The 20,927-nt window shown below is 48.6% G+C and overlaps 8 protein-coding genes across 8 annotated transcripts; 5 read left to right on the top strand and 3 right to left on the bottom strand.

The window, feature by feature from the left end:
• Window positions 1–1,325: 1,325 nt before the first annotated feature.
• Window positions 1,326–2,170, top strand: DFJ58DRAFT_649895 (LIM-domain binding protein; the record flags this gene model as incomplete). Its single annotated transcript, XM_041381549.1, has 3 exons — window positions 1,326–1,400; window positions 1,450–1,561; window positions 1,614–2,170. The coding sequence occupies 3 exons, from the start codon at window positions 1,326–1,328 to the stop codon at window positions 2,168–2,170; spliced, it is 744 nt and encodes a 247-aa protein (XP_041250440.1).
• Window positions 2,171–3,042: 872 nt separating this feature from the next.
• Window positions 3,043–6,579, bottom strand: DFJ58DRAFT_756049 (uncharacterized protein). Its single transcript, XM_041388094.1, has 9 exons — window positions 6,211–6,579; window positions 5,865–6,123; window positions 5,141–5,813; window positions 4,996–5,089; window positions 4,723–4,812; window positions 4,182–4,663; window positions 3,994–4,096; window positions 3,281–3,935; window positions 3,043–3,218 (listed from the first exon to the last, which is right to left on the bottom strand). The coding sequence occupies exons 1-9, from the start codon at window positions 6,383–6,385 to the stop codon at window positions 3,167–3,169; spliced, it is 2,583 nt and encodes an 860-aa protein (XP_041250439.1). The 5' UTR covers window positions 6,386–6,579; the 3' UTR covers window positions 3,043–3,166.
• A 112-nt stretch (window positions 6,580–6,691) lies between these two features.
• On the top strand, window positions 6,692–8,300 carry DFJ58DRAFT_756044 (uncharacterized protein). Its single transcript, XM_041388093.1, has 5 exons — window positions 6,692–6,831; window positions 6,891–7,067; window positions 7,135–7,512; window positions 7,565–7,774; window positions 7,826–8,300. The coding sequence occupies exons 2-5, from the start codon at window positions 7,014–7,016 to the stop codon at window positions 8,042–8,044; spliced, it is 861 nt and encodes a 286-aa protein (XP_041250438.1). The 5' UTR covers window positions 6,692–6,831; window positions 6,891–7,013; the 3' UTR covers window positions 8,045–8,300.
• On the top strand, window positions 8,292–9,593 carry DFJ58DRAFT_756039 (uncharacterized protein). The gene is made up of 5 exons (XM_041388092.1): window positions 8,292–8,444; window positions 8,503–8,514; window positions 8,582–8,841; window positions 8,896–8,997; window positions 9,048–9,593. Exons 1-5 carry the CDS (start codon window positions 8,374–8,376, stop codon window positions 9,167–9,169), a joined length of 567 nt encoding a protein of 188 aa, XP_041250437.1. The 5' UTR covers window positions 8,292–8,373; the 3' UTR covers window positions 9,170–9,593.
• Window positions 9,594–9,757: 164 nt separating this feature from the next.
• On the top strand, window positions 9,758–13,964 carry DFJ58DRAFT_909912 (uncharacterized protein). The gene is made up of 4 exons (XM_041395163.1): window positions 9,758–9,972; window positions 10,029–10,261; window positions 10,319–13,161; window positions 13,213–13,964. Exons 2-4 carry the CDS (start codon window positions 10,200–10,202, stop codon window positions 13,755–13,757), a joined length of 3,450 nt encoding a protein of 1,149 aa, XP_041250436.1. The 5' UTR covers window positions 9,758–9,972; window positions 10,029–10,199; the 3' UTR covers window positions 13,758–13,964.
• A 1,680-nt stretch (window positions 13,965–15,644) lies between these two features.
• On the bottom strand, window positions 15,645–16,529 carry DFJ58DRAFT_756032 (uncharacterized protein). Its single transcript, XM_041388091.1, has 3 exons — window positions 16,439–16,529; window positions 16,264–16,385; window positions 15,645–16,184 (listed from the first exon to the last, which is right to left on the bottom strand). The coding sequence occupies exon 3, from the start codon at window positions 16,098–16,100 to the stop codon at window positions 15,657–15,659; it is 444 nt and encodes a 147-aa protein (XP_041250435.1). The 5' UTR covers window positions 16,101–16,184; window positions 16,264–16,385; window positions 16,439–16,529; the 3' UTR covers window positions 15,645–15,656.
• A 663-nt stretch (window positions 16,530–17,192) lies between these two features.
• DFJ58DRAFT_253355 (uncharacterized protein) lies at window positions 17,193–17,914 on the top strand. Its single transcript, XM_041379488.1, has 3 exons — window positions 17,193–17,421; window positions 17,479–17,707; window positions 17,762–17,914. The coding sequence occupies exons 1-3, from the start codon at window positions 17,394–17,396 to the stop codon at window positions 17,823–17,825; spliced, it is 321 nt and encodes a 106-aa protein (XP_041250434.1). The 5' UTR covers window positions 17,193–17,393; the 3' UTR covers window positions 17,826–17,914.
• A 594-nt stretch (window positions 17,915–18,508) lies between these two features.
• On the bottom strand, window positions 18,509–20,238 carry DFJ58DRAFT_909910 (uncharacterized protein; the record flags this gene model as incomplete). The annotated part of the gene is made up of 5 exons (XM_041395162.1): window positions 19,943–20,238; window positions 19,625–19,900; window positions 19,117–19,575; window positions 18,873–19,061; window positions 18,509–18,806 (listed from the first exon to the last, which is right to left on the bottom strand). Exons 1-5 carry the CDS (start codon window positions 19,984–19,986, stop codon window positions 18,509–18,511), a joined length of 1,266 nt encoding a protein of 421 aa, XP_041250433.1. The 5' UTR covers window positions 19,987–20,238.
• Between the last annotated feature and the right edge of the window lie 689 nt (window positions 20,239–20,927).

The following is a 20,927-nucleotide window of genomic DNA, read 5'->3' as shown; positions in this document are numbered from 1 at the left end:
CAGCAGCAGCTTCACAAGCTAATTCTCATATGAACTCTATTTCTCAACACCCTCTTCAATCAATCGCTTTTTCGGGTAACATGATGCCTCAAGCTGGAAACAATCTTGGTCAGGTCAGAAGAGTCTCCTCTCATCCACAGGCGCTCAATCAGGTCAATCACGTCCAAGCAATTCATCCCGGTCAACCAAGTATGCCTGGCATACCTCCAATGAATCCACAAAATAACATTCCTTCTCATTTACGCCAAACATCCGTTCAACCAATGTTATCTCGCATCCCCGGCTCCTCGATTCCTGGCTCAATGTCTCCAGAGTTGTTAAATCGCTCTCAAGGCCAAAATCCAATGCGAACTCAATCATCACAACCCCAGTTGATGAACAGTCTACCACAACCAACTCTTCCTCAAGCCGGAACTCCCACAACGATGCCACCAAATGGTTTTCAATCCCACTCACATCATTCTTCTTCCCCTCGTCCTGGAGGTCCCCAAGGTCATGCCACTAATATGATCATGGGTACACCAGGTCCTTCACAACCCCCCGGTGCTCGTCCAATGAACCCCGGTGATGGAGTATTCATGGGTATCCAGAATCCCCAATTCAACCCTAGTTTTACCCCTGGAGGTAATCGAATATCGTCCGCCAACTCTTCCTTCACCAACTTTGTGCCCTCATCCATCCAGGGTGACATGGAAATACAGCAGAACATGTCAGATGCCATGTCTAATCCAGGCAGTCGTCCTGGGTTCCCCACTCCTGCCCAGCAGTTTGAGATGCAGCACACCGATAGCAATTTTAGCGCTAATTTCAACATGACCCAAGTAAACGTCCCCCCTCGTCCCCCATCTCATCCCACGTCTGGTGCACATCCTTCCATGCCACCTCGACAACCCCCACCTCCCCATCAACACTCTCCGCATCAGCCCGATCCTATGGCAGGTCATGTACAACCTCCTCCAAGACCCCAGTCTCAGCCACAGGGTCCCTCTGTTAGACCACCATCACAAGCTGGGCCGTCGCAAACACCCCGAGCCACACATACCCAGCTTCCGCCTTCATCTTCCACCGGTCTCCTGCCTCCTACACGTATACCCCCCATCACACAAGCACAGACGTCACCGCATCAACAACGGCAGGCAACACCAGGGCAGCAGCCAATAGCTCCACGGCCGCCACAGTCTTCGACGAGTGCTACTGCTGCACCTCCTGTTACGACCGCGCCGTCCTCGGAGTCGACGGTCCCGCCTCCTATTCGCGCCTCCCCTGTGTAAGTGTTATTCAGATTGCTTATCTTGGCTCTACTTATGTTCTCCCAAAGGGTGGCCATGCCCGTTGGTCTTGGACAGGGTCTTGTTCGATTGCTCCAATTCAGCGGAGTCCTTTCAGCCGAAAACCCCACTGTACGTCATTTCATATTAATATCATCCCTCAATCATGAATCCTCGGTAGAAACATCAGCTATCACACTGGGAAACTGTTGTGAAAGACTACTTCACTCCGAAGGCTATAATGAAATTCACCTTATGGAAAGATAACCAGCGGAATGAAGCAAAGCCTTTCGGTCAGTCGTAAAGTTCCCAAATCTAAATTTTACTTATACGTTCCGGCATCAGAGATCGGCGTCCCCATACTGCCTCGATTTTTTCTAGTTACCACCCAATCCGGCGTCAAATCCATGACACTCTCACTAGATGGTGCCAGAGAACGGCTACTCTCACAACACCATGCGGTAGTGGAGTGTGTTGCAGCTGTTTGGACATACCGATACACCAACGGGTACACAGTCACACTTCGGGGCCCGCTCACAGTCCACGTTCTCCTCATTCCTCACCCAAACACCGCCCCCTCCCAAACACCGCCATATTCCCTCAAATTTGATCACCTCCAATTCGATGCAAATCTTCACGAAAAATTTATCGCATTGGATTCGGTAATGGGTCACAGGCAATCGGAGTCACCGAAGACGCCACGCGTGAGGACGGCACCGACGCCAAGTCCGAATGGGACGGTGATGCATAGGATGGATGATGAGAGGATATGGGAAGAACCCAGAGTCATGATCGACCATGCGTCGATACCGGGAGAACCTGTGAACGCATTTGGGATTCCCCAAGCCACGATGCGATGTCTGGAGGTATGTACTTTTCGGCTCCGCGTTTTTCTTTGCTGAACGCGAGGCGCGGTAGTTGGCAGAAAGTGTTAGTCAGATGACCGATTTAATCGCATTCGCCAATGAAACGAAGCTGGGACCAATGGGTAATGTTTACTTGTTGAGACTCTTAGTGAACGGTTGCTGACTTTCTGGAACGGTTAGATGCTCTTGCAAAGCTAGCGGACAAGCTACGAGAAGGATCTCAAGGGGGTCCCTACATGGGCATGCCTCTCTCAAATGGGCACTTTCTCCCCTTTCAAGCCATAAATGGGCTCTCATCATCGCCAGCGGTGACATTGTATCACAGCATGTCTTCATCTCCGTCAGTATCGCATCCTGGGCCCTCTGCGCACTCCCCCCAAAACCTCCCTCCTTCGGCTGACAACTCACAAAAGCAGACCAGACCCCCAACTGCATCTGGCACCGCACCCCCCAACTCCTCAACTCCAGCCAATGCACCCACACCTTCCCAATCTGGCATGACAACGCCTTCAATGACCTCGGCTACCCTCAAACGCAAGACCAACGACACCAATTCGCCTTCTCAATCAAATGCCGAACCATCAAAAAGACGCGAAAGTTGGGCCAGAGACGGTAGCGGATGATTAATATATATTCGGGATTTCTTTTGTTGCTTCGTCGTCGATCGATCTGAGCGATCATATTGTTTTGTCGCATTGTATGATGCTGAATATACCAGCTTCGATATCGACATAGTATTCTATCCTTGCTAGGGATCTATCTTGCCACGCTCATTGCCAAGTAGAAATGCTTTACATACATCTGTTTTTATTTATAGTTTTTTCTGTATCATCACACGGCGTGTTCAGCTTCTTTTGATTTTGATTTCTGAGTTCTTGGGGTATCAACGTTTCAACGTTGCAACGCTGACTGACGCGATAGACCGTCATCAAGATGCCATCGAATTGGATATCAAAAATGTTAGTCCACAAAACATGCTCAATGCTGTATATGATATTACCGCCCATCTCTCTAAACACCTTCCCATCCGCATCACGAAAAAATAGGTTCATGGCTAAAATCGCACTGATCGCCATATCTGCACCTGTTATTACGTTGAATTAGTTTTAGTCCCACGATCCAGAATTTGGTATGTTTGATGCTCGCCTTCCTTCTGCAAAAAAACTGCATGGTTTTCGTTTACTACTTCTATACGATCCATCTTCTCCCCGTCCCCGACCACGTCCGCGACCGCGAAACTGACCCCTATCTGATGTCCATCGCCCGCGAGCACTGCCGTTGTCAGCATATCCTCGACCATAATCACCGGTGGCGGTATTCGCATTCCAGTTCTGATCTGTGCCTCCAAATTGGGCTTGTACACCGGTTCCCGACGGGTGCTGGTTGAACAGCGCTTGGGCCTGTTGCATCAATTCTTGCACCTGTTCTGGAGCAATAGGCAATTGTGAAAGCAGTGCGGGATCAAAGCCAAATGATTGGACGCCCGTGTTGCCGGGCGCACTCATCGAATCAAAACCTCCCGATAATTGACCTACGAGATCAGCGACAGATGCGGCGTTCGGCTGAGGCAAATCGGCTTCTCTCCAAAAGAAATTATCGCACTCTGACCCCACTGTCATGACCTTCACGTCCACATCTATCTCGTCATCACCGATGGTCGTCGTGGGCTCGCCAGGACTGTCAGGTATCTGTGCTGGCGACATATATAGTGCACCCAAAGCTGTTTGCTCACGCTCCTCCTGAGTTGTCTTTTCCGCACTATTCTGTCCGCGTTGGGATGCTTCGAGATCGAATTCGAGAGCTATAGATTGTGTTTATTAATTGGTGGTGACTCATGATAACGATGATAATTTGCTCACTTATTGGGTCCGTCCAATCGATAACTTCCTCGAATAGGGGAGCATGTAGAGCAGCACCTTCTCCCCGATCCAGATCGCGCAAACTGTGAGCAGTATGAACGCCCTATGTGAATAAAACACACAAAGGTATTCGTGACATCAATATAAGTACTGTACGCCAACATAAAAAACGAGAGTAGAATGCTGACATCAACAGGGTCATCGTCGTACACAGCTCGTTCTATCAGCCGGATCGATTCTAGTTGACCATCAGGAGCCCAAGTCACAGATTTTCTCTTTGTTCTTCCAGAAGTCACCAGGGGCGGCGTAATTGATGTCGAAGTTGGTGGCGGTGTAGGTGTTACTGGAGAGTCCCTGCGTCCTTTACCCATCGACTTCAATGCCTCCTGGAACGGATCGATCGACGATGGTTGAGCAACATTGAGATCAGGTTCCTTCTTGACCGGTACCGGGGCTTTCTTGAAGCTTGGTAACTTGGCTTTCGGTTTCGGCGCAGAAAAGAACGAGGAATCGGAACGAGCGTCTTTGACGGCGAGAATAGGTTTCGTCTCTTTCTTCATCGCAGTTGGTTTCAATGCGGAGGCAGTAGGCGCCACGGCGACCTTTTTCGCAGGTGGTGGCGCTTTTGCTGAAGGCTGTTCGACAGGTTTTCGCTTTTTGAGCTTCGAGTCTGCAAGGCATGGATTGATGAGCGCTTGTTCAGTGGTGCAACGAACTGGCGTGACCCACCCTCAGTTTGAGTATTTTCTGCCTGCTTTTGGGCAGTTTCGACCAATTGTCGCCATCTCCGTTCCAAGTTCGATGCCATGTCCTTGATCGCTGCACATTTGGGTAACACAGAAATCAAACAAGAGTTAGATACATGTATTTTTCGTTCGCTCAAGCAAGTAGTAATAATACGACAGACACGCAAGCTTTGGTTGCAAGGCCGAGATCGTACACGGTTCGCGGAGTCTCTCACGGAGACCGCGTGAGTGGATATTTGTGAAACCAGACGCTCACCTGGAGCTGGAGGCTCCTTGACTAACTTGACGATGATCTTGCCTAACTTTGAGGACTTGAGTGACTCGACTGACAACGGTAACCTGTCGATGATCTTTGCAACAGCATTAGAGGCGACTTGCAGCCTTGAGTTTGCGTAACCTACGTGAAGTAACGGCATTACAGTGTCAACCAACGGGGTGTCAGGCTTGGCTGTGGCAGCAGCTTTTAGCCATTCCCGAGTAATGTCCATAGCAGTGTTATTTTCGGACCACGCCCGAAAATAGTGATTGGCGGCGTTATCGCGGATCTTGGTGAGGATTTCCATTCGCAAGGCAGGTTCGACCTCCTCAGAACCAAAGTCGTCGATGAGATTAACGAGGTTGTTAATAGCACGTGCACCACCGAATGCGCTGGGCTGTAAAAGTGGTCTGACGTCAGTGACAAAACTATCCTTTCGAGCCTGAATGTTTATGATCGGTGGTTGTACGGACGCAGCGGTGGTAGAGGCCGTTGTGGTTGCCGTAGAAGTTGAAGGTGTAGATGGCGATTGTGCATAGAAGGAAGATAATTGTCCCATCATTGTAGAAGTAGGTGAATGAAGAACGTGGGGCGAAAGAGTGCCTTGAGACTGTGGTGTGGGTTGATGCTGAGTTAAATGCGAGGAATAAAAATGTGCGGGAAGAACATAGGCAGGATTAATGGATAAAGTAGGATGCTGATATTGATATGGATGTCGTTGTTGGGATTGGGGAGTGGGTTGAGCTACATGAGTTGGAGACTGCGTATATTGTCGGGGCGGTTCCGATCCAGATCCGTTCATAGTTGTCAATGCAGGACTGCAACAAGTGTGTGAATACAAATAAGTACACGAAGGAGGTAGAACGCACTCAATCATCATCGGCTGCTGGTTCTGTGCGGGGGTCGTTGATTGATGCTGAGAAGCGGACTGTTGAGAGGAGGTCGTAGAAGTTGCTCCATTGAGTGTGGAGTAATTCGATAACGGTAAATGGGTTTGTGGGTTAGTCCAAGACATTGAACCATAAGGTACGGCATTATAAGGACCGGGAACTGAAGATAAGTAGAATGGATTGAATGGACCGCCATAATACGCAGGTGGTTGAGAGATGGATGAAGACGTTGAAGGTCCTGATAACCATTATTTTAACATTTTTTTCATGCAAGGGCGCTCAAGAGCGTGTTTGGAACACGGGCGCTTATGAATGAGATGCTTACCCGCGAGGTCACCTATTGTATAGTCGCTCAAATCGAGACTTGGCTGTTGCGCAGTTGTTCCAGGAGGACCTCCTGCTCCATTTGTGGGGGACGACTGTTCTTTCCAGTCGTCGGTGGATGGAGAGCCTCCAGTTAAATTCTGCGTCCAGTTTTGCGCATTCGAATACAAATCCATAAGGACTGTTTTCTTCTTTTTCTGCTGCTTCGTTCTCAAGCGTTATTGGGCAACACTAAACGGCTTATTTCTGTGCAACGAGACGCAGGAAAAGCAGGAAAGAAATGTAGACAGTATACAAGCCTTCTATCACCTTTTTTTTTTGCAGTGCGTTCTACGGCTCAAACTGCCTGAGAGACCTGGCTCAGTTGAGGGTGCGAGTGTCAGCTTGGTCGCCACTGCAAACAATACACATGATCTTCTTTTTTTAATCTCCGATTTAATAATCAAACTCGGCGACTCGGCAGGGTCGCTTTCAACCGTAACGTTGTCATTAACGTCTATGTAAATGACCAAGACAATCTTCTCTTACACGTGTAGGTCTAACAAGACGATAAGGAAAGATGCATCAAGTCTCTTGACTATCATTAGACTACGGGTCGCTAACCGAGCTAGTCAATACACAGGTTTGGGCTTAACTTTACTTCATTACCCGATTTCCTATTGATTACAATTGTTTCAATAGGAACCCTAATAGTTGTCAACAAACAAGAGTTTATAATTACTTACAACCGTCAACAAACTTGTTGATTTTTCACATTTGAATCCTTCCCTTGTCTTTTCTCATTACCCTCCTTTCCTAATAATCATGCCACCCAAAGAGCCAAAAGAAGAACTTGACCTTGATGAGAAGAAGGCTCAGGTCCGTATTCTCTACTACATCTTCTAATCATCGCGTCTGCTCACTCTCGACGCGTTCTCCTATTTAGCTCGCGATCAAGTTCAACAATGCCGCGCGTCAGTTTAGTGCTCTTGCCGAGGTGCTTTCCAAGGCTGTCGCCGAAGTACCCATCGATGAAACGACTGTTAACAGTCTCACCGAACTTCTGAACGCCGCAATCGCCAAACCGTCGCGTAAACGCAAGCTCGTCGCGCTTGAGATCGGCGAGGATGGTCTCCCCAGAAAGAGGAAGCGCGAAAGGAAAGCCAAGGATCCCAATGCACCAAAGGGTCCTGCCTCCGCCTACATCCTCTTCCAAAATGATATTCGTTCTGCGTACAAGAAAGAACATCCAGACATGTCCAACAGGGAGCTGCTAAGACTCATTGGTGACCAGTGGAAGACGTTATCTGACGACAAGAAAGAGGTACGTACCTGTCAAGCATATGTACATGATCGTCCCTCATCTGTACCATTAGTTCTACCGTGATCAACACGGCATGGCCAAGAAGAAACATGAAGTTGACCTTGCTGCCTATAATGCCAAAAACCCCGATCATGTTCCCGCAGAGGCGAAGGACAGTGAGAAGAAGACAAAGAAGAAGAAAGAAGAAGAAGAGTCGGAACATCCCCCAACGAAAGAGGTTGCAAAGGCTGCTCCCAAGGCCACTAAGAAGGCCGCTGCTCCCGTATGCTCTTTTGTCCTAATTGTGATCTTCGCTGACGTTGCTGATCAGAAGGTGGTTCCAAAATCTAAAGAGGTGGTTGAAAGTTCAGGATCTGAGGCGGAGGAAGCGTCGGAAGTTGAAGCCTCAGATGCAGAGTCGTCAGATGATGAACCGGCCCCAAAAGCCAAAGCTAAGGCGACCACGGATGAAGACTCCTCCGATTCTGAAGTTGATACCTCTTCCGAGGAAGAGGCTCCTCCCCCGCCTCCAACAAAGAAGTCCAGAAAATGATGACAAGAGTTCCCCTGCGTGAATCGGTTCTACGTTGGTTATCTTCGATCTTCTTCGTATGATACATATACTCTACTATTTTATCGTCAGCAAGCATATGGCTATTTGATTCTTTTGAATACTATACATACTATTCTTCAATGAACTCTCTTTTCAGGCCATTAGCCGGATGTAGCATCATATAGGGCTTACGTATACTGCTATAAACACAGCAAACCTGTGACTAATAGTCACCCAATGTGCGTGAGCCAACTTAGCCAAGCGGCTGACCACTATATAAACAGCAATCCGCAATTCTGCCAACGCTATCGTCTTCGTTTCAACTTACCATGTCCTCTCCTCCACCGAATCTTGATTCAAGGCCTCTTCCGAGAGGCTGGGTCGCCCAATATAACTGGGAGTACGTCTTTCACAATCTGATAATCCCTCGACGAGCTCCTGATCACTGTAATCTATAGCTACAAAGCATGGTATGTATCACGCTCCCGCCAGGAATATTGACACCTCCTTATCAATATATGATTGTCCGAAATACAGGTTTTATGTGAATGAGATGGAACGACCTCCTCGATCTTCTTGGGAACATCCCCTTGGCCCACCACAATATACACCTCCCCCCGGACCTCCCGATCGTGGTTTCAGCCGCTCTCCTTATCAAGACGGCTACAACCAGGCTCCCGCTCCAGGCGGCTATGCGCCATCTTACGGTGGCTACGGAGATGGGTATGGCGGCAATGCACCTGCTGGTGGGTATGGCGGTTACCAGGGCTACCCACCTGCGGAAAACACTGGCAGAGGTAAGAGGCCGTGATCCATTAGATGATGAGCGTTAAGCCGTTTAATTTTGCCAGGCTTCTTTGGCAGGAATTCTTCTCAGCCACAACAGCCTGTTTATGCGCAGCAGGCTCCTCCCCGGAAGAGCGGGCCGGGGATGGGCACTGCTCTGCTGGCCGGTGAGTTTTGGCCCGTTGTGTGACAATGATAATCTTAATGCCCGGATTAGGCGGTGCAGGTCTAGTAGGCGGTGCTCTCCTCATGGACGCCTTCGAGGACCATGAAGATCGTGACAGAGAGCAAGCCTATGACCAAGGTAAGTGTCTCGCTGCTGGTGTATCCCGAACATAGCTAAACATTTAGCAGGGTACAACAATGGTTACGACAATGGCAACAATTGCGACAATGGTTATGACAATGGCGGTGATTTCGGTGGTGGTGATTTCGGAGGAGGAGGCTGGTAAACGACATACTTGGTTAGGTAACGCAAATGCATGATGTAGGTTCTTGATGCCTAATAGTGCGGTGGATTTGTGTTTGTGTATAGTACTTTGAAGCTTGGATTTGCGCAATGGGAGTCCCTTGTGACGCCATATGGGCGCCATCGTACAGGTTACATATTGACCTATTATATGCTTAGCTGATGGATCTATTCCTTCTGTAGTCACAAGTAGTACTGTGAAGTGCCAGTGACTCCTGTTCACGGAGTTGAGAAATTGTTATATATATATATGGTACCGGGCAATTATAGCAAGAAGGAACGACTATTAATATTTTCATTTCTCTATGGTCTGTCTAGGGGAGAGTCGGGAGACTACATAATCACTAGCTACCACTGACCAGTAGCTATTGGACTAAAACCAATGACTTGACTCTTTCGGAACGAATAAAGTTATAAAGTTTACACTCCACAATAAATGTCACTTCAAGTTGCGCCGACTGAGGCCGACTGCCATCATGTATCATGAGAGCTCTGCTCGAGCACTATTGATTTACGGCAAGCTGGCAGGTGCCTTGGTCGTGCCGTAATCTTCGCCGTTTGCGCGGGGGTAGCAGGAATTGCCGTTTACTACTACATACTATCAATTTACTGTCCGAGTCCTCCACTGGGATCCATGCTAGCGGTCAGCACTGCAGGAGGATTTCAGATACCAGTAGGAAAATGAACCCCGTGGCTTCCTGGCACATGTTAACGTTGGTCCGACATCAGATCAGTCACAGCCTTCAAGATAGGCACTGACATGCCACTAATTGACAGGCAGACATGCCTAGCCAAGGACCCGTACGTTATATTCAGCGTGGGTGCCTTGATGTACCTTGCATCATGTTCATGATATAGTACAATGAATTTGTTGTCTGCGGTTTTAATCGCTCCCCACTAATGAGTTTTTACAATGGTGTCGTGCCCGCAGACGGCCCTTCTGCACAGACTGGCATAAATTGGTGAGTGAATTGAAAGAATTTCTCGGCAGATGATTCTAAATATCTCAAATGATCAAGGTTACCCCACCAACAGACTCAGACAACTCCCCAGCCTCTAACTACTGCCAGGGCTACGTCTAATTCCATCAATCATGTAGCACCAGTCACTCCTGCGCAAGCATATGCGCGGTCTGTTGTCTCTGGACAACATGTTCTACAATACACCATCGAGCGCCAACAGCTAGAGAAACCATCTGGTCGACAACCGGAGCCAAATTTGCAGTCTCCAATCGGTGTTTCCGCGTCTACACGCGGTCAATCATATGCCCAGCGCCTGTATGCTAGTTCGTTAAGCAAGCAGCCCCAAGTCCAGATCCAGCAGCAGCCCACAAGCAGGCAGCCTTCCTCTTCTGGACCGGGAGGATCTTCAAGCAACCGAGTTCCGGCTGGCCCACGAGCTCCTTATAGTGCCAGAGCATCTCTCATGTTAAACACGGCTCACACAAACGCTCCTCAAACTGTTTCCGCTGTGGATTTCTACCATAGCAGTGTCTCAAACATTGATCTTCAGTCACCGGTACCTGATCGAGGCACCAATTCTCCAAGAGCTCGGCGCCCTCAGTCAGCTACAGGTTCCGCTTCAGGCATCTCTGTGGCCCATTCCTTATTTCCAATTCAAGCACCCCACGGCCTGCAAGTACCCAATAGGCATAGCCCAGTTCCAGTGGAATTATCCGATGGGCCTCCGCCATCGCCTGCTGGCGACCCCCGACGGTCAAGTCAGGCGGGGTTGCTTTGTAGGAGCCCACACAGTACAACGCATGTGATACCAGGCAGCCCGGCATTATCAGACATCCATCTACAGCCCGAGAGCGTGAACAATGTTATAGCTCCACCGGAGACACCTCCAAGGGAGTTTAGCCCATACTCGGAGGATTATTCAGGAGGTCCAGCTCATGTGGCTGCAATCACTTCTGACCCCGAGTCTGTGATTCAACCTAGTGATTCCTTGCCTGCACCTATACAGACTGAGAGTCTTGATGTCGGCGCCTCCGAGGAAGTACCAACATATTCCCTCGTTGACGAAGAACCTCCTCCCCCAGACTTCGACGAGTCGCAATCCATGTGCAGGGCGAGCACGTATCACGCTGAATCACCCATAGTGCTAGCACCTCCTGATTTACCCTCGCCCACACCGCACGAATCCGATGCTGTATTTGAGGCCGTACCTTCAGCAGGTGCAGATACTCCCTCATTCGCTGAGACCACTTGCACACTTTCTCCTGAACCTCTTTCGGGATCTCCGCGAACATCGCTGGCTATGCCAGAAGTAGCGTCATTCCCCATGGAGAAAGCGCCCGAGAATGTCATGGACAAATCGTATGGTTACTCTGCAGAGGATTCGATACTTAAGTTCTCTGAGAAGTCATCATCGTACCCATCCATGGAAGCTTCATCGTCATCTCGAACACTATCCGAGCAGGTGCCTTCATACAGGCAACCTAGGTATAGCACTACTCCTCGGGACATACCGCATCTTCCTATTTCCTCGGCGGCCTCCCCACGCAATGATACCTCTGCGAAGACTTTTTCTACAGCACCACCGCCCGCTCTTCAACCGAGGGGACCTGTAGTTTCTATACCAGCACCTACCACAGCTTCCGTACCTCCACTCACGATACCTGCACCTCCTCCATTAAACCAAAAGGCGTCTGCTGCGAAGGTTGAAGTTCGACCAGGGACTTCCTTGCCTCGACCCGGTAGCAGCCACCAACCATCTAGCCCAACTCTTCTTCCAAGAGTCAGGGCAGGGCTGACATTCCCTCCTTCATCAACGGGTACCCCACCTTTTATTGCCGCTTCTGCCGGAACGACCTCGCAGATGTATTATACAGTTTCTCCTTCGCCTCTTCCTTCGCCTCCCCTCTCCCGGCGTTCTCTGGGCCCATCAGTAGATTCAGTACTCTCCGCGTCATCAATTGGTAGTCGTCCTACAGAGTTCAGACCCCAGCTATCTCCGAATGTATCCCCTACACTACAAGGACAGGCTCCTTACCAGTCATCGCATCAAAGCTTTCAGCCTCCCGCAGAGTTCAGACCCCAGCTATCTCTGAATGTGTCCCCTACACTGCAAGGACAGGCTCCTTACCAGTCATTGCGTCAAAGCTTCCAGCCTCCCGCGGAGTTCAGACCCCAGTTATCTCCGGCTATATCCCCTACACCACAAGGATACGCACAGGCTCCTTACCAGTCACCGGATCAAAACTTTCAATCACAGGCCTTGCCGCCGCCACCGCCACCGCAACATGCAAGTGCACAAACTTCACCCGCTCAACCGGTTCAATCTAGCAAGGGACTTGATAAAAATGTTGCGGCAGGTCTAGCAGGAGGCGCAGTTCTTGGTCTGCTTGGCGGGGCTGTGCTCGCTGAGACACTTGGCGGTGGTGATATTATTGATGATATCACTGGAGGTATGAATGGGATGACGTTTGGAAACCCCGTAGATGGTCTGTTCGACTCCAATATGGGCACTGGTGATATCTTAGGGAGCGGATTCGACCCTACGGCGAACTTTCAAGGAGGCCAGATGTTCGCCGGGAACTCCTCTGGCCAAATATTCGACACGTTTAATCAGACCACGGGGAATGGAGTAGACCTCAGCCAGTTTCAAGGACAGTCACCACAACAGCCGAATGTCCAGAGCAATCAAAGCAGCGGCACGCACTATCTGCATGATGCAGGACAGCTCATGCAAGCCGCTTACAAGATGTATAAAACCTCGCACCAGACTGATACAGCTCAGGGTCCTCAAGGTTCGCAGACAACGGCTCCGCTGCAACAAACCCTGCCGTCCACGGTGTCCGGCATACCAAGTGCTGGTTGCCTTCCTAATTCGCCACCGTTAGGATACGCACAGACAAGTGCGTGTATTCCTTTCCATGAAACGTCTTTTGACCACTTTACCACATCAGGCTACCCTAGCCAGACTCAGCAAATCGGACAGTCCATGCACCCCATGGCATCTCAAACCGCTCAACCACCGTTCTCACAACATTACCCCTCTGTGAACCCTGCTTCTCAACAGGGCACACATCCACTTTCTCACCTTCACGCGTCCCCACAAAGCTCTCACACATCTCACGCCCAGAGCCCGCATATAAATCATGTTGCTTACCCCTCCTTCGGGACCGCCACTCATATCATGTCTTCGCAGGGTCCACCAATATCAGCCCAGTATGCTGTGAACCACGGTGACGGCACCGCCCCTCACCATGCTTATTCGCCCCAATCCCAGGCGGGATACTCCGTCCATCCTGCACAATATCATGCTCAGGGAAACTCGCAACAGAGTCCCACCGGTCAACAGCCTCCAAGTGCTGGTGCCGGTATAGACAAGACTGTGCTCGCAAAGCAATTTGTCAAGGGCGCGTTGATGGCTGGTGGTGTTCTCGCAAAATATAACCGTCTGAGTGGAGGTAATGGATTTGTAGGGAATGAGAATGGGGGCTTCTTTTAATTGCTAGCCCTTTAATTATCAATCGCGTGCTAGGCACATGCGAATTCTATGTTCGAGTTGATTGTTGTATGGTACCCCGACTCCCGCGTTGGTGGAGGAGGGTCTTTGTCGAATGGATACGATGATCTATTATTTGCCAGTTTACTTATTTCACACAGACTCCCCTTCGGTCGGCTCCATGACAATATATCGTGTTTACAGTAGCAACTCAGGGAATATTATATTAGCATCGTCTCTGCAAATAGACAATGTGCCTCTTGGCGTTTTCACTCTCGACAACGCTGTGCACAATCGACCGTGAGCGAAGAGTTCGGTCCGGAGGTCGAGCACGCCTGAGCCAATGGTCCATAATTATACCAATGTTGTTATTGTAACTAGAACGCAGTAGCCACACCATGTACTGTCTACATCGGGCGTTGCCCTCAGCAGACAATAAACAGGATTTTTTAAAAAGGGGTCGAGCACGTTTTGCGCTAGCGTCAAACCTTGACATCCGTTAAATGTAGTTGCATATGCGGGTCACAGAGGAAACTGTTTTCGATTCACTGTCCATGACGAACGGTTTGTATGGAACGCGGGGGATGCAGTGGCTTTCAAATGTATCGAAAAGTTGGACTTTGAGGAAGCGACGATGCAGCGCGACGACGCGCACACGCGCATTTCTGACCAATCCCATTTCTACCGAGAGGTTACATACTCCAGGATGGGTTAACATTGCAAGGGTGTGTTCTGGTGCGTTCAACGGAGTCTGCTCAGCTTCTTTCAGGCGGTCTGAGCTAAAACAAGATTCTACATGGCTTCGTGAGCGAAATGTGTGATCGATGTCAGCTGCGATACTTAAGAAAGTCGCCCGGTAATTTGTCTAGCATTTTGTCGTTGAGAAGGGGAAAGGAATGCACGATCAAAACAGGTTTCGGCGTCTTCGAGAATTGCTGAGAAGAGGAAATCAATGGCGTCGTCGAAGTTCACGGTCCAACAACGCCGTGGAGTGAAACGGAGGTCGCCGTACTAGTAGTGAGGAAAGAACCGTAAAGAAGAGGCAGAACCATTGAACGCACAGCAACACAGCATGACGTATTGGGCGATCTAGCACTCGAAGCCGGCGGTATCTCGTGATTATATAAGTACTGTAGATTGTCGGTGTCATGAGTGTGATTGTGTACCGAACCGCCGACGTGCAAAGATTACAAGCAAAAACATGAGTGATTATACTGGAACGAAGATGGACAGCAGGAGCTCTCACTCGCCAAGAGGTTCGTTGTGGATTCTCTCTTGTTGCTCCGTTGGCGCTGACGTTGTCGATGCACTGAGTTATCACGCTCCATGAGTTTTCCTTCGCGGCAGTCTCTCGGGAAGTCGGGTATTTTACTCTTCGTGACAGGAACAGCACAAACCTTACTTGACAGTTTATCGCAGAACATCCTGTACGCTGCGCGCTCAAAAAATAAACAAAGTGTTATTGAGCAGGGTCAATATTGCTCTATCAGGAAAAATTGGCATGAACATGTGCACTCAACGGCGCTTGTGCTGAGGCCTGAAGATCTCACGCACTCGTAGTGAAATGATTTAGTAAAATGCGATAAACTAGAGAAGGCCCATCAGCGAAAGAATAACTGTTGGAACTAACGAAGATGGGCTCCTCGGGGTCTTGCATAGGCGCTCGCACAAAATCTCACTACTATCAAACATATAACTACAACTAATCAGTCCACCGTCTAGGAATGTCACCATGTAGCGTACAGAGCCCCCACAATCTCTCACACCGTGCAAGTCCGCTTTTCTTTCGAGCCGACTTTCTAGTGAAATATCGCTAGACTCTCCTGTTGAAAGAAAAATCCAACCAGTGTAAACAGTACTGGTCACAAAAGAGATCAAATTGCACACCAGCCATCATAAGGATCAGACTTGATGCATATGGGCAGCGGCCCAACTCGTGGGGACAATGACATATCCTCCAGGTCCTGGAACATTATCGGCTATTGCGAAATGACACGGCTCCGAGGAATTGATGTGTGCACGAAGGAGGTCATGACGGCATTTCACAACTCCGCATGTGGAGCAGCGCACCTTGACACCGAGGTGAGTAAGGATGTGCCTTGCCATGCTTCCTTTCTTGAGCGTCTTGTAGCAGCCGTTCCAGGTGCAAGTTATGGCGGCACTGTCCGGACCAGTGATACCGTGTCTACGTAGGTGGGCAGACACTGCACTGGCCGTTCCCTCCAGACACATTCCGCAGGGTGCCTCCTGTAATTCACATTCATACACGACAAGTGATTGAGCACCTTGTTCCATTCGAAACAAGGTCTCTGGATCTACCGTGATGGGAATGATATCGAGAGACATGGATATGATATTGAGTCGTCAGGGGGAGGAGCTAGTAAGGAAGACAGATGTTGTACTAAAGGTCAGCAATGGTTCAGTTGTTCTCTGGAGACAGGTGCCCAACGCACCAGAGGGTTAAGAGTGTGTAAGCGAACAACTGGGCGATTCGAGTGCTCTGACTTGCCTTCTAATCACAGGGCATTTAAACATTCGGGTAAGGTAGTGGCAGTAACGATATGAAGGAGTATGAGGGACCGCCTCTTGAATCTTCGATCGTGATTGAGGCAATTCTTTTACTTGCTGTCACTGGATGAGATTTACTTTTGTCACTTCCTGTCAAAACGTTAACGGAATCGTACCTAGAAGTGATCCGATCATCCGACATTGCCAATCAATTAGATATGATCAATGAATCGATGGCTTAAGTACAAGTACGCCTGTACTAGTCCCTAGGGGCCCTATTAGTCATGTCGCCACTGCTGGCAGTCACTTATCGGTTACGCATGCCACTCATACCACTTAACGGAAAATTTCCTCTATCATCAATGTAGTTTACCCTGCTTCATTGTCTAGTTTATTCTATGAAGTTGAATGGTCAATCAATGGAGAGAAATGAGGTATAACTGAATATTGGTATGCCAATCATGACATTTGGCAACCGTGCGAAATATAGAATGATATAATTGTGTACTGCTAGATCCTCTACCAGATTTAATCATGATGCCGCATCACAGGTACACCTGTACTTACTTTTCCCTAGGCTGTCCACTGTCACTATGTATCCCGCATATCCGGTCTATACGACCCCGTAGTAGCCACGAGCCCTCACAGGTCTCACCGGTGCACCTGTCATCTTCCATATATTACCTGGCTTTGACACCCTCTATCGCATCACACCGCAATCCACACTAATTGAGACTCTTCAGCCTGCCATTGACACACGCTTAACAACGCTCACTACCAAACCTCGTCCTTCGCTTCCATTCATAGCAAAGCTTTCTCATCCTCCTACTCTTAAACATAGTACGAAAGTCCGTGTGTTATCCGATGATTTGGCGAGCAACCGGTCTTCATCCGATGCACGAAGAGGGACCCCTACTCTGCTGAAGGCTGTCTTTCCTTCCATGCTCGATTTTTGTTAATTCCAGTGAACGGGAATCCATGTCGTCACTGTTCTTTGTGTGTAAGCCTGATGGTGTAGACTGGCATTTTCGATTGCATCGCAGAATGCCACCAAGCTGTAATCATACAGCGCATTGTTCCGTCCAACATCAAATATTCATGGCAGCAAGCTGATTCAAGTTGGGTAGCTTGATGCTGTCCTCGTGTCCAGGAAAGAAGGGTACGTTTTACTCAAGGCACGAGTGTATTCGCTGACTAGTGTCAAAACGGTCACTAGTGCGCCTCACAGGTCCGATCAGAGGGCGGAGCGCCGTTTATCGAGATCTCGACACTGATCTACCGCGTATAGGTCGAGTTGGAGCATGCTGTATTGTCTGGTTAGTTGACATGTTGACATGTCCTGTGTATAGTTGTAGTTGTCTGGATGACGAAGAGTTCGAATTTCTTAGGACACGCTGGTCAGACTACGTGAGCTCTGCGCACCAGACAGGAATGGTCATCCTTCTGTAAGTACTCCATGTGTTGAGTCATTCAGCTGCTCACTTTCATTATGATTTCAGGATACTACTGCCTGAGGGCCTTACTTCACTATCGCTCCAGTCATTAGACGAGTCCCTGACATGACTCGTCGACGGTTACACCATGCGTGGTGCAAGTATCCCTGTACATTGTCGTGAGGTTTGTGTACTAGCGCAGGCCTCGTCGCATGCTGCTAGGTACTAAAAATCGACTTGTGCAAGTGGATCAACGTTGACCTATCATCGAACTCAGCAGAAGGCGCTGATGGCTTGGAGGGTCACATCAGGAGGATACTTTACAACTCGTTGAGCGCACGATCACTCTTGTGCGGAGACGGCGAAGCGTCAAGGCCATTGAGACGCTGGAACAGGTGTAGTTTTTGTTTGAGTATGTTGATATTTTACGAGAAGGGGCGGGGCGGGAGGGACAGTCGTTATTTATGGTTGGTGTATTGATTGTCTTTGGGTCAACAGTGTGTAATTTCGATTTGTTGCTATAACCCGTACTACTGTAGTCATTTTTATGTGTAGGTTTAGTAGGAGCTTATATTTCGAGGCTTTCCGCACATTGTAATACACGGTTACAATGAAGAGACCTGCAGAACTCGAAATCTATTCCCACTACAAGTCAAGCGAATAGAATCTGATTTTCAAAACTTGCCAGTTGCCACACCCATATGCATCTATTTCGCGGACACGTCGAGCTCACGCTCTCACAGCTGTCGGATCCAGAACTGATCAAGACAAAACCCGATAACACCTACACAAATTGAGTAATACAATAGAATATCAAATGAAAACCTCCGTCCCACCCCATTCCAACACCCTGAACAAAGTCGCATCACTAGCTCTCGCAGGATCAACTCCAACTACATCCGCCCACCAAGCAACGTCTTTCTCTGCCTGCATTTGTGCATTAGCCCAATTTTCTAAGTGCTCCTTACGGATCCCTTTGAACAGCATGGATATGCGAGTCACGACATCAGGCTGCGGAGAAATGGATAAAGAAGCAGCGCGTTCGTACGCTGCTTGAGGGACAAATCGGAGGGCAATGTATTCGTGTTTAAGAAAAGATGGCAGCCAGTAGCTACCATGGCAATTTTAGTAACATGTTTATGATTTGAACAGCCTGAGGTAGCGCATATGTACGCACGTTATGAACGATGTTCTAGCTTCGGTGTGAAGTCCCAAAACCTTGAGTGATTTATCGAGGTAGACTGTTGCTTTGTCCACTGGAATGACGATTGAATCCAAATCATGCAGACTACTGGATATTGGATTGAATGTATCCACTGGTTGCGGTTTGGATGCTGGTGACCGGGGAAATGCTTGCACATTTGTCCTGCGAAGAGTAATACAAGTGTTGGGAGAGTGATTTTGTATCATCAGGGACTTACTCTGCCTCCCAGAACAAGTACGACACATCTAAACCAGAATTATGTTCAGTCAAACTCCCATCTTGATGAGTGCGGACATTCCATTCTAAACGCTGTCCATGGTCTTCTGTGGTAACAACGGGATAGATAGCAGAGAGGCTCCACTCAGGAATGAGGGAGAGCTTGACGGAAACATCAATATCGGAGGGCGAGTACAGATAGATGACAGGCTTTTTAGTGCGTGAAATCTCATGAACTTCAAGATTGATGATGTCACCATCCTTGATGTTGTACGATCTAATACTCCGTTCCGCTAGCATTATTACTCCACCCAAAACTGCCGTGACATGAGTGAGACGATGTCCCAACATCTGCCTAGCATCAGCAACAAGTTTGTCCACTCGCATTTCCCTCGAGATTTTAGTAGTCTGAATCTCGCCAGATGGAAGAACAACTTTGACTGTGACCTTGTCATCGTTCCTGCTATGTGGTCTCAACTTCAGTACTGAAAACACTTTGGGGTGCGTACGAGCTGTCCTTTTCGTTGACCTGACTTGGCGCCGATTGATTTTCAGGCAATGAAATAGCTCCAGCATCAAGCGGCAGTGGGACGGGCAATGGCATTTCCGCACGCCGAGTCACCTCAACGACGTTAAGAAAGTCAACGACATCGTTCCATGTTTCAGCCGTGATGTCCACATAGTGGCCATCGCAAGCGTCGACTTGATTGGTCTGTAACATGACCACATCTCTCGGGATGCTTGGGAAATGTTTGCAGACGGAGTCAAGCATGAGCTTATGATATCTATTATGAGCCATTAAAGATTTAAATAGTTGTTGCACTCACATTATACGACCTTTGCCGTTCAACCATGACCCGTTTTTGACCATGTCTTAGAACAAGACGTGGCAAGGTCTGTTTCTCTTCAGTCCGAGTCTTCCTACTGAAAATACACATTTAAAAGTACGAAGTTTGAAGCTTTCAAGTAGAGGGTGATGATGCTGTCTATGAGCTATGACATACTGGCACTCGATGCCTTAATAACAGCAGGCGGCTCGGCGGTTATTGCATCCTGCACGTCATGCTGTGTTGTTGCACATTTTTGCTGTTGGTCTGTGGCACCATCTCATACGTGCATGAGTAGCATTGGACGAGTTAATTGGATTTAATGTAAGTTATGCAAAGCTGCATCAGTAAATTCACACATTGCTTAACTTCCTTTTTTGTGACTTGCCGCCGGCAAATTTCCCAAAAAGGAGCGGATAAGTCCCTCGCAAGAATGGTGACACCCACTTGCTGTAAACTTGCCACAAGGCAATTTTAAGTCGAAAAAGCAGGTCCTTCCTCTTGACTGTGACTTTTTCCAGTCTTTTCTGGCTTTTTGGGCAATTATTTTTAACAGTAGCACTTATTTTTCCGTTGCGTAGCGCAAATTGGTGATTCTTATTTCACTTATTGTATGCTTATTTCACTTATTTCACACTTTTAATATAAAAATAACCACAAAAACACTGGCATTTTGTAAATTAAGCGAGGGAAAGAGCATGCAAGTACTAGTAAGTAGCGAAATATAGACGTCAAGCAGGAACAAGCACGAGAGATTCAATTTACTATGCGGCACCTCTACACCTGGGGGCGTTGGAGGAGATGCCGTTGATGCTGGAGACATCGATGTTGAATAACTTGGTGACGGCGTGTCTGGCGATGTGGGTGGTGTGATGTAGGAAGAATTGGGCGGAGGGAAAGCAGGCTTTGGTGGTGAAGGATAACGATGGCCATATGTGGGTGTAGTAGTAGTAGGCCACGGGATGCTGGGTACTATCGACAGAAA

This window comes from Suillus subalutaceus (assembly GCF_016647625.1).
Source record: "Suillus subalutaceus strain FC151 chromosome Unknown DFJ58scaffold_3, whole genome shotgun sequence".
Taxonomy (NCBI): Eukaryota; Fungi; Basidiomycota; class Agaricomycetes; order Boletales; family Suillaceae; genus Suillus; species Suillus subalutaceus.
This window is presented reverse-complemented; position numbering and strand designations above follow the sequence as displayed.

What these genes read in the sequence shown, in the direction of transcription:
- DFJ58DRAFT_756049 (XM_041388094.1), bottom strand. Translation starts at nt 6,385, where the DNA reads ATGGATTTGTATTCGAATGCGCAAAACTGGACGCAGAATTTAACTGGA. An exon ending in CTGTAATGCCGTTACTTCAC is followed by an intron (nt 5,090 to 5,140) that starts GTAGGTTACGCA and finishes GCTGTTGCAAAG; the next exon opens with ATCATCGACAGGTTACCGTT. An exon ending in CGATTGGACGGACCCAATAA is followed by an intron (nt 3,936 to 3,993) that starts GTGAGCAAATTA and finishes CACAATCTATAG; the next exon opens with CTCTCGAATTCGATCTCGAA.
- DFJ58DRAFT_756044 (XM_041388093.1), top strand. Translation starts at nt 7,014, where the DNA reads ATGCCACCCAAAGAGCCAAAAGAAGAACTTGACCTTGATGAGAAGAAG. An exon ending in TATCTGACGACAAGAAAGAG is followed by an intron (nt 7,513 to 7,564) that starts GTACGTACCTGT and finishes CTGTACCATTAG; the next exon opens with TTCTACCGTGATCAACACGG. An exon ending in CTAAGAAGGCCGCTGCTCCC is followed by an intron (nt 7,775 to 7,825) that starts GTATGCTCTTTT and finishes GCTGATCAGAAG; the next exon opens with GTGGTTCCAAAATCTAAAGA.
- DFJ58DRAFT_756039 (XM_041388092.1), top strand. Translation starts at nt 8,374, where the DNA reads ATGTCCTCTCCTCCACCGAATCTTGATTCAAGGCCTCTTCCGAGAGGC. An exon ending in TGCGGAAAACACTGGCAGAG is followed by an intron (nt 8,842 to 8,895) that starts GTAAGAGGCCGT and finishes TAATTTTGCCAG; the next exon opens with GCTTCTTTGGCAGGAATTCT. An exon ending in GGGCACTGCTCTGCTGGCCG is followed by an intron (nt 8,998 to 9,047) that starts GTGAGTTTTGGC and finishes TGCCCGGATTAG; the next exon opens with GCGGTGCAGGTCTAGTAGGC.
- DFJ58DRAFT_909912 (XM_041395163.1), top strand. Translation starts at nt 10,200, where the DNA reads ATGAGTTTTTACAATGGTGTCGTGCCCGCAGACGGCCCTTCTGCACAG. An exon ending in GCACAGACTGGCATAAATTG is followed by an intron (nt 10,262 to 10,318) that starts GTGAGTGAATTG and finishes CAAATGATCAAG; the next exon opens with GTTACCCCACCAACAGACTC. An exon ending in GTTAGGATACGCACAGACAA is followed by an intron (nt 13,162 to 13,212) that starts GTGCGTGTATTC and finishes TTACCACATCAG; the next exon opens with GCTACCCTAGCCAGACTCAG.
- DFJ58DRAFT_756032 (XM_041388091.1), bottom strand. Translation starts at nt 16,100, where the DNA reads ATGTCTCTCGATATCATTCCCATCACGGTAGATCCAGAGACCTTGTTT.
- DFJ58DRAFT_253355 (XM_041379488.1), top strand. Translation starts at nt 17,394, where the DNA reads ATGCTGTCCTCGTGTCCAGGAAAGAAGG. An exon ending in CTCGTGTCCAGGAAAGAAGG is followed by an intron (nt 17,422 to 17,478) that starts GTACGTTTTACT and finishes AACGGTCACTAG; the next exon opens with TGCGCCTCACAGGTCCGATC. An exon ending in ACAGGAATGGTCATCCTTCT is followed by an intron (nt 17,708 to 17,761) that starts GTAAGTACTCCA and finishes TTATGATTTCAG; the next exon opens with GATACTACTGCCTGAGGGCC.